This window comes from Quercus lobata, chromosome 8 (genome assembly GCF_001633185.2).
Source record: "Quercus lobata isolate SW786 chromosome 8, ValleyOak3.0 Primary Assembly, whole genome shotgun sequence".
Classification (NCBI taxonomy): Eukaryota; Viridiplantae; Streptophyta; class Magnoliopsida; order Fagales; family Fagaceae; genus Quercus; species Quercus lobata.
This window is the reverse complement of record NC_044911.1, coordinates 47,433,079-47,449,583: the sequence shown is the minus strand read 5'-3', so window position 1 is coordinate 47,449,583 and position 16,505 is coordinate 47,433,079. Positions and strand designations below refer to the sequence as shown.

Sequence of the window (16,505 nt, the reverse complement as noted above, 5' to 3'; positions counted from 1 at the left end):
TATTACTCAAACAATCGGTAGGCATATTCAAATTCATAACCATGTTGATTGCGTTTTGATATAAATTCCAATACCTATTTCCACACCAAAAAAAAAACTAAGTATTAACCCTAACCCAAACCAAAATTCAATCAAAGAAAACTTTTTTATTAGAAATTAAAAAATAAAACACAATACCAAAACACTTATTAAAAATAAAACAATAAAAAAAAAAGAATCATTAACTTTAATTAGAGTTATGAGAAATTAAAGAACAAAAATCCACCAAAAAAGTAGAGAGAGAGAGAGAGAACTCATAGGTTTTGTGTGGAAAAAATATGGATTTAATGGACAAAATGATATCAAATTTATACAAAATAAAATAGAGAAAAAAAAAATCAAAACATAAAAAATATAAAAGGATGAAGGAAGTGTAACGGTAAAGCAAAGAGTAGTGAGGAAATAAAGAGGCAAAAAAGGAAGGGAAATGTTGGAAGGAGTGTATAACAATAGGTGATTAAAAAAAAAAAAGTGTAATAGTAGATGTGAACACAAATAGGGAGATGAAGAAATTTTTTTTTTTTTTTTTTAAATTTTTAGAATAGGGAAAAGAAAAGTTTAAAAAGAGAAAATAAAAGATAGAAAATAAGTAGATGAAGTGGTCGTTAATGTGACTCAGTAGGAACGTAGCAACAATAAATGTTACGTTTCAGCTTTTAAATATATATATATATATATATATATAGATAAATATAGATACAATAAGTTCAAATTCCTACCTCACAAACAACATTCTATAGGCTTGTTTATGGTAAAATCCCATGTAGATATAAAAGATATTTAACATGGTTGAGAATTCCAATCTTGATGCTATTTGGTAGACTTATCTCCAACTATTTTGATGAAAGTTTATTTAACACTAATGGGTTATTTTATTTACGTAGTAGTATTTAGAGCATTTGCAGCAGTATAGCTAAATAATTATATAGCTATTTTAACTACATCAAAATACAAAATAGAGAGTTGCAACAGTGGAGCTATACTTAAAAATTTTTACCTTCTTGCTACAGTGCACATCTATAAATAGACATACACTGTAGCTAAAAGCTAAAAAGAAAATTAATTTTTTATTCTCCCACTTATTAAAATATTATTGTCTTTTTTTTCTTTTCTTTTTTTTCTCAAAACTCTCACAACTCTCAACTCTCTCTCTCTCAACTTTCAGACCTCTCACGCCGTTGCCCCTTGACCCATACCACCGACACATGCCGCCATAGACTCAGCTTCGACCCACCCCTTTCGCCGACCTAGCTCGCCATTCCAAGCCCCAAGTGCCAAGCCAAAAGAGAGATGTACGAGTAGAGCGATGAGATCGAAGTGTAATCGGAAACCAAAGCACGACGAGGATGTTGACAGCATGGGTAGCATTGACGCAGGGTTGATTCTCCACTGAACCCATAGTAACATCAGCTCCAGCTCGTCGCAGAACGTCAATGGTAATTAGTAACATCGCTCATCCCTACGACGCCATGATCGATGATGGTGGGAATTCTAGGTTCATGGGTTTTGGATTGCTGGGTTTGTGGGTTTCCGATATATATATAAATATATAGATATATATATATATATTTTTTATGCTGGTGTTTTTAGTTCTTCTTCGCATGGGTTTTTTGGTGTTTGATTTTTTTTGTGGGTTTGGTTGTGACTATGGATTGTGGTTGAAATGACAGTTTGTTGCTAGTGGAGTGGTAGTGGAGGTGAATGTAGTTGGCTGAAAGGTTTTTGTGGGTGGTTGTTCTTGGCGGTGGTTGTGAATTGTGCCATTATCAGTTTTCGGTGTTTTTTTTTTGTTGTGAGATGTATTATTTTATTATAGTAGATATATTATTTTATTGTGATATTTATATTATTTTATTGTATTGAAAACTAAAATCATATTTTGTAAAATGAATAGGTAAAATAGATAAAATAGCCTTTTGTGATGCCAAATAGCTATAAAAATAGCTCCACTGTTGTGGATGCTCTTAAATAAAGTTAAGAGATCAGTTGTTTAGTTTTAAAGTTAAATACATATTTTGTAAATCGGACAATAATATAACTTTTATAATACCAAAAAACAAATTTAGAATTTAAAGTAGCTGGCGTCCTTCATGAAGTAAATAGGTAATCAATGAATTTTACATCCCGTATTTTCTACTTGTTTATTTATTGAAAAGTGAGAAAATAATTTTAAAATAAATAAATTGACTAATAAAAAACCAAACGCAACTTTCTAGGCAATAAAACCAAATATTTATAATGCACAGGAAATAGGCTCGAATTAAATATTTTCAATTAAAAAAAAAAATAATCTCAAAGAAATTTCTTCATTCTTTGTAGAACCTAGATAAAAATGAGCACAATTAGGTGTTTTTTTTAATTAATTTTGTAAAATTTTTCTTTCAATAATTAAGGAAGAAGGGATTTGAACTCTAAACATCTTTGTTGAAAACATAAAGTTAAGAGATCAGTTGTTTAGTTTTAAAGTTAAATACATATTTTGTAAATCGGATAATAATATAACTATTATAATACCAAAAAACAAATTTAGAATTTAAAGTAGCTGGCGTCCTTCATGAAGTAAATAGGTAATCAATGAATTTTACATCCCGTATTTTCTACTTGTTTATTTATTGAAAAGTGAGAAAATAATTTTAAAATAAATAAATTGACTAATAAAAAACCAAACGCAACTTTCTAGGCAATAAAACCAAATATTTATAATGCACAGGAAATAGGCTCGAATTAAATATTTTCAATTTAAAAAAAAATTTAATCTCAAAGAAATTTCTTCATTCTTTGTAGAATCTAGATAAAAATGAGCACAATTAGGTGTTTTTTTAATTAATTTTGTAAAATTTTTCATTCAATAGTTAAGGAAGAAGGGATTTGAACTCTAAATATCTCTGTTGAAAACATTAAAAAGTGCTAGTTAAGTTAAAAGGTTTGATTATTATTTTTAAGGAAATTTGTTTAGTTAGCATATTTCATGCCAAATTTCATTGTATTTTGCAAAATTGATTTCATGTATTTGTGTTTTAGAGCTGTATTGCATTTTGAGATGAGAGGATTAAAATCTGAAGTTAAAGTTGCAATATCAACAATTTCGCTTGAGCAAACTTGGGATGCCAGGTGAATTTCAAGCGAAGTGAACAATTTTAAAAATTCAATAGACACAGTTTTACCTGGAACCCACATGACTTTTGGTCTAGCGAGTTTAAGAACTTAAGAAAATTTAGTTGGTTTAATCCTCTATTGTTCCCATCCAATTAATCATTTTATAAATCTCATAAAACCCACTATTTTTACACCAAATTCTCATATTGAAGAGTGAGAGAGCTATTGACACCATTAGAGCAAAACTCATTGTAATCTCGATACCTTTACCCTCTCCAAATTGCCTCATCCACGGAGATCAGACCCAAGCCATACACCTTGATACCTTAAGCGATCATGAATTGAAGCTTGGAGCTGGAAATCAAAGAAGCAATCCTAAGAAATCTTCAAGAGGCCTTGAAATGCCTCAGAGCTTGGACCTGTGATTGACAACCCAACTTGTAGAATCGGACGCTAGTAAACAGAAAGAGTTGGTGCAATCAAGTGCCAGCAAAAGTTGGAAGCTCAGGTACATCTACACTTATTTAAAACTTGGAAGGTCTATAAGTATTGTATTGCAACTATCTTTGTTAGCAAATTGATTCGATGGGTAGGACATAGAGAGTTTAAGCCCGTTTTAGGTTTTTCTCTATAACACATCTAGTGTTGGGTGTATGGGCTTTTGTGCATATCCACGCAACTATGTGATTGGCTAATTAAATTATCTAGGCTTAATTGATTAATTTGCTAAAATTAGTAATTAACCATAATTGGGATCTACACCAGTTCTTTGTTTTTTGGATAAAGTTTTCTTCTAAATTAGTTTAAAAAATTCTACTTTCATTCCATTACGTAACAATTTATAAGATCATTAACATGCTTTATTTAAACAAATCACATTACATAATGCACTTTAGCTAATTTTATTAACAGTTGATTAAAAGAATTTTTCTCCAAACAAATTTAAAGATAAACTTTTTCATTTTAATTTTTTAGAAAAGTTAGAACCCAAAAGACCAAAAACCCATATGCAGGATAGAGATGATCATCACCTAAGGAAAAACCCAAAAAGGCCTAGAAGCCTGAAGGACAAAATATATAATGATGAAATATCTATATTTTGTACGGCAAGCTCCAAAAGTCAATGTAAAAAACAGAAACATCATTCGCAATATATGTCATGATGAGAATCTGAAAATATTCAATGTTTCAAACCAAGCCTCATTAACCAAGCATGCGGGTCCCCATTCTAAATATCTTTGCTACAGTTTACACCCCCTAAAATAAAAAAATAAATTAAACATTTATTAATTAAGTTAAGAACATGGGGTCTCTTAAACAAAAAGAAGAGAAAAAAGAGAAGCTAAGAACATGGGAACTTCTCAGTTTAGGCTGTAAACATCACCTGTTTTGTCCTGCACTGCACCCATTGCATATGTGGTACAACTCACACGGACTAGAAGAAATGGGGGCAATGGATTTGAAGGTGCCCTCTGTTCCCCGATACCCCCATCCCATAAAGCACCATACATTTTTCATATTCTAATCTCTCTATCCCTTTTTGTTTTTTTTGGTTTTTGCCTTATCCTAAAAGTCCTACCCTCTCCAAACAATGAAGTCGGCTGCCTCTCTATTTGCTTTGAGTCTTTGAACAATCAGCTACCGTTGATGAGGCTGAATATTTGATGAACTTTCGATGCAATCTCATCAGCAGATCCTAATTTACACTCATCCTCCATCTGCATCACCAACCACATTCAAAACCCACACCAAATCACACCAGTCCAAAATAATACTACAATATATTAATATAACAGATACTCTTAAAATTATGCAGAAAAAAAAAAAAAAAACAAAAAACAAAATAATACTACAATATATTAATATAACAGATACTCTTAAAATTATGCAGAAAAAAAAAAAAAAACAAAAAACAAAATAATACTACAATATATTAATATAACAGATACTCTTAAAATTATGCAGAAAAAAAAAAAAAAAAAAAAAAGTAACTAGTACTAGGGTTGCATGATCTTCAAGTCAGAATGGTTGACTAAAAAGAAACAGGAAAAGACGTAATACCTTGAGATTGAAAGAGTAAAGTACTGAGCTCTCCGAGGAGGTAATGTTAAGGTGCAAAACTGTGAGCCTAAGATCCTCCAATGCAACAATGGCTTTGAGCAACTGGCCAGGCCTCCTTTGGCTATGAATTTTCAAGTTAACATGAGTTTGAATCACTGTCACTTCTATCTCCGCCACCTCAGACTTGTTCTCTGCCTTCACCTCTTCTCCACAATTTCCTTCATCAGAACCAATTCTACATTGTGGCAAAATAAAGAAGCCATTGGATGGGACCACAGTGGAGCTTTCGTTTCCTTCTTTGTTTTTTCTCATTCTCTTTTGTGCTTCAAGGGAATGAAGTAGCTGCTCTAGTTCCTTCACAAAGTCTATTGCACCTCCAATAATAGAAGCTTGGTCACCCTTAATTTTAAACAAAACGAAGAAAGCTTCAATCCTTCAAAATTGTAAAACTAAAGATTGGAACTCTATAGAATTTAATGATATATAATTACCCTTTGAATATAGGAGGCGGGCATGAGAGACCTGAGGACATTGAGATGGTCATTCATTTGGCGTCTCCGGTTGCGTTCCACAGCAATGTGGGTCATGCGCTGGTTCTCTACCTCTTCTTTGTTCTTGGTTGGTCTTGCTCGCTTTCGCTTTTTTCTCTCCCGTGTTACTATTGGTAGAGATTTGGAGAACTGGGTGTGTTTAGGCCAGGATTGTGGGTTAGCCCAAGGAGGTGGAGAGCCCGAGTTACTTTCTATGCAATGTTTTTCAGCTGAGTTGGGTTTTTCTTGGTTGCACTCTGAGCTCACAGTAGCTTCGAGACATGAAGCTGAATGTGGGTGTTGAAGGTCCATGGTCTCGGATTTCATTGGTGAGTGTAACTCTACCATGTCATTGGTGACACAGCTCTCAAGCTCTAGGGCCTGAATTTGGGTTTCCATTTCAGGAAAATAGGTGTAAACCTCGCAAGGCTTCTTTAGGTGTTGCAATCTCAACAGTGTTTGAAAACTAGGCTCTTTGAAAGGCAAAAAGTGAGGGGATCCCACACTCTGTAGCATCTGAAGAAATGGCACTTTGTCCTCTAACATTGAGTTTGAAAAGTATGCTGCTTCTTCCTCAACTTTCAAGCTTTCCGTGGTCACAAATTCTTGCTCTAAACAACCCAGGTCTGAATGGTCCCCAAAGAACTGCAAAGAAAAAGAATAAGAAAAAAAAAAACAGAAAATTAGACTATAAAAGAAGAGGGGAAAAAAAGAAGAAGAAATTTTCTTCTCTGGGCTACAAAGTTTAAACCCAACCACCAATGGGAGCAAGATAAACACTTTCATGTATTGGGTTGGGGGGTTCCAGTCTCCCCAGTGAAAAGAGAGAACAAAAGTGGACGAGAATAGAATATTTAAGAGGAAAACAGCTTGGAATATGTTAGCTTTTCCAGGAAAATAACACAAGGCATTAAATACAAGCATTTTGAGAAGTAAATGTAGTCCATTTCTTGATTCTAGAGAAGGGGTTCAAGAAAAGGGAAAGATATATAGATATATATAGAGTACGAAATGAGCTTGGTAGTAACATTAACATACACAGGGATTCATGGGTCCTTGGAGCCTCTCCATCACAGCTAAGCAGTAGTTGTTACAGTATGCCTTAAATTCTATGTCTCTCTATCTCCCTCGGTGACCAACATTCCATATAGTGATACTAACAAAACAATTGTAATAAATGTAACCTCCAAGAAGCAGAACGAGACCCCATATCCACAGCCAACAATTTATTCCTTTGTTCCAGAAACTACATGCTAGTGATACCCTTAAATAGAATATATTAAATGCTTTGCTTTGAAGAATTCACAGTGAAGGACAGAGAGAGAGTAACAAGAACTAGAAATAGGGCTTGGGGAGAGGTGAAGAAGGGTTAATAGAAAGGTGAAGAAAATGGAAACAGAAAGGGATGTGGTAAGAAATGAAAGGTGGAAATTACTCAAGTGAGTTTGAAGATATTAACAGATATACTTGAAACTCTGGGAGTTGGTGAGACTTAGCAGAAGAGAGAGAGAGAGAAGAAAGGTAGGGTTGTCTGGTTTACAAGGTCCTAAGCATTATTGGCGGAGGCAGTTTTGTCCGGCAGCGGGGACAGAGAGTTGTGGGGACTCTCTTTCTCTCTCTTCAGAGAGCTGGAAGAGAGAGTACGGCAGAGAAAGAAGGAAAAATAAAAAAAATAAAAAGGAAAGAAAGAAAGAAAGGCTTTGGAAAGTCCTTCTATGGATTGTGTCATGCTCATCACTACATTAGTCTGATGATAGGTCATTCCCGTTTCCCACATTTTCCCAATTCGATCTCTTATCTTTTATCCATAATGGTTCACTTATTTACTGTTACCTACCATTTTATTTGCACCAGCACATGGGTGAAAAAAAAAAAATTAAAAAAAAAAAAAATCTTGTTATTTACCTTGCGAACGGCCTTGCCCCTAGTTAAAAGTGGCGAAAGATTCGTATGTGCCCAAAACAGACATTTATGTTTTATTGATACGGGAGCCCCATATTTGTAGGGCTACATGCTAGTAAAACATAAGTTCCATGTGTCGGAATTATCTATCTCGCTAAAGTGAAGGTTATTATCTCATAATTTGAATATATGAATTCTCTTTACCATTGTGAAGATTAAATTTTTGTATAGGATAGCATTCACATTGGATTTTCTAAATTGGAGTTGTTACTGTTATAAAAGGTATTGCAAATAAAAAGAGAAGAAAACATTCTACACTCGATCACTATTTTTGCAAATCGAAATAATAAAAAAGCTACAATAATATTCTCTTCCTCTTGCATCTGTCTCACATGAGCAACTATATCGTGGGTGGTAAAAGGAGCTAAGTTTGGGTTTTTGGGTATTTTGATGAATATTTTGATGGACTTGTGTTTGGCATTGTTGAAAGTGAAGATAAATGGTTTGGGTTTGATTTGTATGTATTGGGTGGGTGTCTTTAGATTTGTTTGGGTTTGTTTGGTATGTTTTGGCTTTGTTTAGGGTGGGAGTCTTGGATTTGTAGCGGTTAGGTGGGATGTCTCATATTTGAGTTGTTGCTTTGTTGGAATAAAACAAAATTTTAAAATAGCTATTTTAGATTATTTCAATATGATATATTGCGAAATGGAGAATGATATGTATAGTGTATTACGAAAATGATTATTTAAAAAAAATTCTTTAAAAGGAGAATTTTTGGAGGATTAAAATAGAGAAATTATAAATAACTAGATGTGAATGCTCTTCAACCTTTAGATTTGTAAAATTTAATATGAATCGTGAAATAGATGAATTGAAAAGACTTGAAATAAAGAGGATAATTTTCTTTCTTACCATGTATGGGTCACATGCACTATTAAAATAAATATGTATATCTCTAATACATAAGATGTTTTCCTCCTACGTGGGACTACTTTGCTAGGTTTAACTTTATTTAGCCTTTCTCAACAAAAAAAAAAAAAAAAAAAAAAAACTTTATTTAGCAAAAAATCTGCTTATAATTATTATTGATATGATTTTCAAAATTCAATATGAAAATAGTAAAAATATATTTTTTTTTCATCAACAAGCTTTGTAATCCTATTTGGGTTAGAATAAGGAATTTAACACAATATATGAAGTTGATAGGATCCTTCATATGTGATTTAGAACTACTATTTACATGCTTATTTTTATTTTCATTTTTTAATCTATAAGTTAGAATAGCCATGTGTCAAATTGTCAATGATATAATAAATACTAATCTTAATTAGTCAAAATATATAAGCATAAATAATGATAAAAATTTCAATTTACTATTATAATTCAAAGATGCCAATATTATTTAAGGACTTGATAATCTTAATAAAAAAATCAAGTGGAAATTCCGTTAAAAAAATGATATCAAGATATGCAGCTAATTAGTTATACTTGAATTAAGGGCTTGTAATTCATACAAAAAAGATAATTTGATAATTAAAAAAAGTAGAATAAATATAAATGGAGACTTAATATAACAGTATTGCCATATAATGCGCAGTTTAATTAGAATGAATATGCCATGTAAAGAAAATATTTCACAAAATTATCAAATTGGAACAAAATTTTGTTAATAGAAGACAAAATAAAATAAAATATTATGTTATATGCCCTAAACCTACCTTATAAAACTGATTTTTTTTTTTTTTTTTTGTCAAAACTAAAAGTAATGTTAAATTTTAAAAAAATAATAAAATTATTTTAAATTTGATTAATTGAACACCATAATTAAAAAGAATAATCTAAACTTCTTAAAACAAAGTGTAAGGACACGATTCGCGACGGACCGTAACAGTATCGGGTTCGCGCCACGTAAAAAGGCCTAAACAATATCATTTGTAGAGCGTGGGTTTAAAAGGCTAGGCCTTGATTGCCAGGCGGTGGGTTTTTCGTGGTATTCGTGCGTGTCTAGGTTATCTTCACCCATGGAGTCTTTCTCCTGGAGGTGGGCTGGGAGGCTCTGGTTTTTGGCCATTTTTCCCAGCCCCCTCTCTAGGTTACTGATTTTTCCTTTTATACTCGCCTGTGTTCACTGTTCTTCGTCCACGTATAGGGTCAACATTTCCAAGGCTGATATTTGTCCCATCAGCCCATACCCAAAGTCGTTGGGGGTGGTTGTAAAAGCCAAAGAACGCGGCTATGTCAGGTTAAGAGTATTGAATGGCAGTAAGGGCAGCTTTCCCTGGATATTTTAGATATTTCTTCCAAGTTTCAGTCCTATACCATTTTTACCCCTCTTTCTGGGGGGACTTTGGGTCTGCCGAGGACTGAACTGCCCTCGGCGGTATCCATGGGCTATCTTGTCGAGCTTGGGCCATAGCCCTCCTTGGCTTGGACCTTTGGATTCTCCCCGGGTAGATGGGCTTGGCCCATAAATCATTTGGGCCCCACACAAAGTGATAAAGTTTTTCCTAGAATAGTAATAAACTATATATATATATATATATATATATATATAATATATATAACACAGTTTTACCTAGTGTAGAAATAGAATTAGTTAAATAAGTTTAATGTATTTATAATGTGTTGAGGATTATTTTTGCTATGGGAAAAAAAAGGATCCTCTAAAATTTGGATCAAAATCAAACATATTTTCTAGTCCTTATAATTTGAAATTGTATGTCCATGAACTTCGAGAATTACCCAAACATTAACAAAATTATGTCTCAACAATTGGTTTTTTCTTTTAAGTATCAAATTACTCTTATATAATATTAACATACTAATGATGATGCGAAGGATCTTAGTGAGCCACTCATCCAAACAAAAGTTGTGAAAGACTTGTAAAACATGAAATTCAATTGGAGAGCATAAATGCGATGCTAACCTAAACTCCTCCAATGCTTAAGTCAAAACTCACTAAAAGCCGAAATTTGTAGGGAAAAAAAAGGTTTTAGGGCCTTTCTCTCAAACCTTGGGATGGTGTGGTTTAATGCTTATATAGAGGTCTCTTGTGGTGACTCCTTCCATGATTCTTTCCCATCATCTAAAGTCATGGCAAAATGTGGGCTATGGTATTTACGCGAGACACAATTCTCGGGATACTAATGATTTAAAATTGTGAGTTGATAGGGTGAGAATATTATCCCTCAAATTAAGTAGATTTTGTCTTTTCATTTGAGGATTTCATTATAAATTACCCTCATCTATGTCTCTTTGGCCATTAGTCGGTCGTCCATCATCTAAACTTGGATATTTGGTCCTTCCATCATCATTATGCCGCGAGCAAGCATGTTTGACAGGTCAATGGAAGGACGTCCTACTTGCCTTATGCCACAAACAAACATAGTTGGAAAAGTTATATCCATTACACTATGTTTGGTTAGAAGGAATGGGAGAGAAGGGAAGAGAATAGACTCAAATTCATTTGTTTGATTAAAAGGCAAGAGAAGAGAAAAAGGGAGGGGAGAGAAATGGTTTTTCATGGATCCCACCAATTTTTCATTTTTTTACTCTCTCCAAATTTGTAAAATTACTTTTACACCCTTAGAAAGTTTTGACTTTTTGTGTGAAATTTCTTTTATATCCTTATTACTTTATAATTTAAAATGATGAAAGTGTAAAAGACATCATTTTTCTTTTCTTTCTCTTCTCCTTTACATCCAAAAACATTTTCTTTTCCATTCCCTTATAATTTTATCATTTTCCATCCAATTAAATATAACCTAAATATTTAGCCTTTACATGTTATTTTATTTTTATTTTTTCCTCCTTCCATGTAACTTGGAGTAATATCACTACATATATTCTTTGACTACCATAATATGGCTTACAATGATTTTCCTTTCTCAATTTTTTTTTTCAAAATTTATCAATTAAAGTTATTAAGATAATTTAATTTAGATGAAACTTTGTTATTCAAACTTGCAATAAATTAAAAAAACTATTTTGCGTGAAATCCATTATTAAAAATTCCATGAAATTTTATTATTTATTTTGAAGATAATTTATTGTTTTGATAATGAAATTCATGCTACACATGTTTCCAATATATATATTTTATTGTCAGAATTACATGTAATTCTTTTGGTAGGGGTATTGGTTCCAAGAGCTCATTATCTATGTATATATTGGGCCTAGGGCCCAATCCGAGAACGAAAGGTCGTCTAAGGAGGAGTAAACATTGTCAAGAGAATCCGTGTTGGTAAAAGAGAAAGTTAGTTTTGGTCATAAGGGGCCAGGAGGGAGGGCCGAGGATTAATGCCTCCTCGACTGACCAAAGCCGAGATTCGAAGAGATGGTCTGCCATCCAAGGGAACGTTCTAGGAAATTCCATTGGTACAGATAAACATTACAAAAACATAGGAGAGGGGGGAGTCCTAAAATATTTAAAGAGAAATTTGCTACCATCACATTAAATGCTCTACAGCTAACCCTCTGGCCACATTAATGTGGAGGAGATATCTGAACAGTGGTTTTCAGCCTTATAACTACTACACAAAGATTTCAGGAAGGTACTGATAGGACAAGTATCAACACCAACCATCTGGCCTACATGTGGAGGGTAAAGATGAAAGGGGAAGGGAGTATAAAAGGAGAGAGAGGCAATGAGAGAAGGGGATCGAGAATTAGAAAAATAAAAAACATTATAGCAACCAAGAACAAAACTTGTAATCAAACTTGAGAATTAATATATAAGAACTGATATTCTCAAACTGTGTTGAGGACGATTTTCTTTAGTTTAAACCTGTCTATCTTCATTCTCTTGTCATCAAGATCTACTTTATTTGTTGTCTGATTCACTAAAATCCAGTTTTCCAACCCATTCTCTACAAATTCATTATTTTGGGCTTTTTGGGTCTAAGTCCATCTATCTTTTGGGCTAGGGACTCAAATATGGTCCTTACAATTGGTGCTTTCTGTGGGGAATTACTGGTGTGATAGTAAGTCTAACGTTCAACGATGGTAGGTTCAGGTCCAAACCAGACAGAATCTATGGGGTTTTAGCGTCAAGATCATTTCCGTGATCTTGAACAAAGAAGGGACTGAGAGGGGAGTGCGCATACCACTCATACTACTAAGAGCTACTCTCAGGGTGGGAGCCATGTCTCTCATGAGAAAGATGCTAAGGACATGTAGCTAGAGATTGATCATTTAAAGAGTAGTTTACGCCACAAACAACGAAAGTGAGCTCCTTCCAACTCTAACATCTCTTCCAACGATGAAGAAGATGGTAGCTATAGGCGCAGATCAAGGACACCTCCTAGTGAGTCTTTCTCGTATGATGAGGACTACCTTTATGAAAAGAAACAAAAATTCATCTTCAAGAGGCTTGAGAAATGACGCTATGAGTAGTGCACCCAACCAAATTTCTAGATCGCCTTTCACACGCAGAATTGAGGAAGGGAGACTTCCTCGACGGTTCACTCAACTCATGTTCACCATGTACAATGGTCGTATAGACCTTGTGGAGCACGTAAGTCACTTCAACCAGAGAATGACTGTACACTAAGGGTGTCAAATGGGTAGGTTTGGGGTGGGCATAATTGGGTTGGGTATATAAAATTCATTTACCCATTAAAATCCATTTAACTAATTTGCTTCTAACCCAGACCCAACCCAACCCAATTATTATGGGTAAACCTCAACCCACCCAATTACCCAATTATCAAAATTACCAAAATGCCCCTAAAGTAAAAAACTCAAATCTTATTGCTCCACCTAGCCTAATGACCTTTTCTGGTTCAAAAAGTGAGTTCAGAAAATTTCATCAAATCTCTAAAAAAAAAAAATTCACAGTAATCCCTAACTCATATTTTCATCAAATCTCAAACTCCAATTTTCTCAGCAACCAAACACTCCCCAAGAAATAGAAGTGGAAAGTATACTGCCAGACTTAACCTCTCACCAAAAAATCTCTACACTCCTCTCCCCATTCTACACCAAAACCCTTCTCACAGTAATCCACGTGCCGGCGCGTGATAGAGATCTTAGTGATCCGCTTCTCATCTCTGGGGATTAGCTCGTGCATGTTAATCCACGCGCCGGTGTTCTGCCGAATCGACTTTTTGATGCTCCCGGACTTTCCGATCACCCCTCCGGCCTTCAAGTCGTGGCACAGAATCCTGAACGACGTCGTCATGGTCAGCGACGGGTCTGGCTGGGGCTTCGTAGCTCGACCCGACCCGCCTCTGTGGTGGTGGTGAGGCGGGCCTGGCCAAGCTGGAGCTGCTACGTAGTGGTGGATTGGTGGTTGTACTGGTTTTTTTGCCTTGCTTTGTCCCTTTGTTCTCTGTTTGTTTCTTGGGAAAATGGGATTTTTTTTCAACTTGGAAACCCTAGAAAATGGAAGAAGAGAAGAGAGGCTAAAAGAGGGATAAGGCTGAGTTTTTTATTTTTATTTTGGATGGGAAAGGATGGGTTGAATTTGGGTTAGTTGTTTTTGGGTTAAATGAGGCTCAATGAGTTTTCAGTTAAAACCCAATAATTATTGGGTCTAATTGGGTTGATACCCATTTAACCCAAATAATAATTGGGTGGGTTTGGGTTCAATTAGAGTTGATGGGTTTGGGCGGGTAAATAGGTTTAAGCTTATTTTGCCACCCCTACTGTACACTCCAAAAATGAGACCTTGATGTGTAAGGTATTTCCATCCAGCTTGGGGATTGTGGCGATGAGGTGTTTTGATGGTCTGGGTGCAGGTTCTATTGACTCCTTCAAGGAGCTCACACGAGCGTTTGGGTCTCGTTTCATTACGTGTAGTAAGGTTCCTCGGCCCTTAGATTCTCTATTGTCCATGTCTATGTGAGAAGGTGAGATCCTGAAAACGTACTTGGACAGGTACTGGGAGATGTTTAATGAGATTGATGGGGATTTTGATGACGTGGCTATAAGGACCTTTAAGGTCGAACTACCCACCAAGTATGATTTGAGAAAATCCTTTACCAAAAAGCCGGTAAGGAGTGTTCGTTGGCTTATGGATCGCATTGATGAGTACAAGTGGGTTAAGGAAGGCCAACAGCAAGGCAACGGGAAAGGTAAGGTTATCCTTCAGGAGATGAGGGATTTCAGGTCGGATAGATACAATAATAACAGACCTCGAAGGGATTTTGCGGGACAATCTGGATCTACGGCTCCTTAGGTGGTTAACACTATGTTCTGAGAACCTGTGCATCAAGTTTTGGGGAAAATCAAGAACGAGCCATACTTCAAATGGCCAAACAAAATGGGAGAAGATCCCTTAAGACGTAACCAGAGCCTCCATTGCCAATACCACTAGGAGCGGTGGCATACCACCGAGGACTGCAGAACCCTATGGAACCATCTGGAGAAACTAGTCAGAGAAGGAAGGTTACAACAGTTTTTGTATTGGCCTAACGGACAAGGAGACCAATCAAGGTTAAGGGCTCAGGAGAATGCTTCTTTAAGGCCCCCGTTAGGCACAATTAATGTCATCTTTACTGCACTTAGGAGGAATGGTTCTCATCCTTCCAAGGTGATGTCTGTAGCTCGGCTACCAGCCGAGAACCCTAATTTTGAGTTGAAGAGGGCTAGAGTGGAGATTCGACCAGCACTGAGTTTTTCAGATGAGGACAAGATGGGAACCATCCAGCCACACGATGATGCTTTGGTGGTCACCCTCAGAATAGAAAGGGTATGATGTGAAGAGGGTGATGGTAAACCAGGGCAGTGGTGTAGAGATTATGTACCTTGACTTATACAGAAGGCTGAACTTAAAGCTTGAGGACCTGACAGCTTATAATTCACCTTTGGTGAGTTTTGATGGGAAAGTTGTCATCCAAAGGGGCTAGATTGGGTTGCTCGTGCAGGTAGGTTCAAAAGTGATTGAAGTGGACTTCATTGTGGTGGATGCATACTTTCCTTACACAATCATTGTGGCCAAACCCTGACTTCATACCCTGAGGGCCGTTTCTTCAACTTTGCATTTGAAAGTGAAGTATCCATCAGGGGATTGGATTGAGGAGCTCGTAGGGAGTCAATCCATGACTAGGCAGTGCCTCGTGGCTGCAATTATGCATCAGCCTACGACTGAGTCCTCGGCCTCTACTGAGAGGGGCTTATAGCAGTCAAAGTCTCCAATGTTACCTATCAATGGGCCAGCTGAGGAGGCGAAATATGAGGAATTAGAGAAAATTGTTATGGGTGATGATCTGGAGAAGTTTTTTCAGGTTGGAGCTCAGCTGCCTCTTCAGGAGAAGGAAGAGTTGATAGAATTTCTCAAGAGGAACGTTGATGTGTTCGCGTGTAGTGCTTACGAAGCTCCGGGGGTGGATCCGAGCTTCATCTACCATCATTTGAATGTCAATTTATCTGTCACCCCAAAAAAGCAACCACCTCGGTGCTCATCTAAAGATCATTTTGATGCTGTCAAAGATGAAGTGATGAAACTCAAGCAGGCTAGAGCTATTAAGGAGGTTTTTTTACCCTGAATGGTTGGCCATTACCGTAGTGGTGAAGAAGAAAAGTGGGAAGTGGTGAGTATGTGTAGATTTCACAAATTTAAATAAGGTTTGTCCAAAAAACCCTTTCCCTATGCCTCAGATAAACCAACTAATAGATGCAGCTGTAGGTCATTCTCGAATCAACTTTTTAGATGCCTTTCAAGGGTACCATCAAATACCACTAGCCTTGGGTGATCAGGAAAAGACAACTTTTGTCACTTCTATTGGAAATTACCAGTACAAGGTTATGCCTTTTAGATTGAAAAATGCAAGGTCTACTTATCAGAGGATGATGACTAGGATGTTTAAGCCACAATTGAGCAAGAATATTGAAGCCTATATGGATGATATGGTGATAAAGAGTAAGGTGGTGTCC

At 35.7% G+C, this 16,505-nt stretch overlaps 1 protein-coding gene across 1 annotated transcript; it reads right to left on the bottom strand.

Moving 5' to 3' along the window:
* Positions 1 to 4,255: 4,255 nt before the first annotated feature.
* On the bottom strand, positions 4,256 to 7,432 carry LOC115957252 (transcription factor bHLH67-like). The gene is made up of 4 exons (XM_031075450.1): positions 6,765 to 7,432; positions 5,688 to 6,371; positions 5,197 to 5,595; positions 4,256 to 4,853 (listed from the first exon to the last, which is right to left on the bottom strand). The coding sequence occupies exons 1-4, from the start codon at positions 6,795 to 6,797 to the stop codon at positions 4,770 to 4,772; spliced, it is 1,200 nt and encodes a 399-aa protein (XP_030931310.1). The 5' UTR covers positions 6,798 to 7,432; the 3' UTR covers positions 4,256 to 4,769.
* Between the last annotated feature and the right edge of the window lie 9,073 nt (positions 7,433 to 16,505).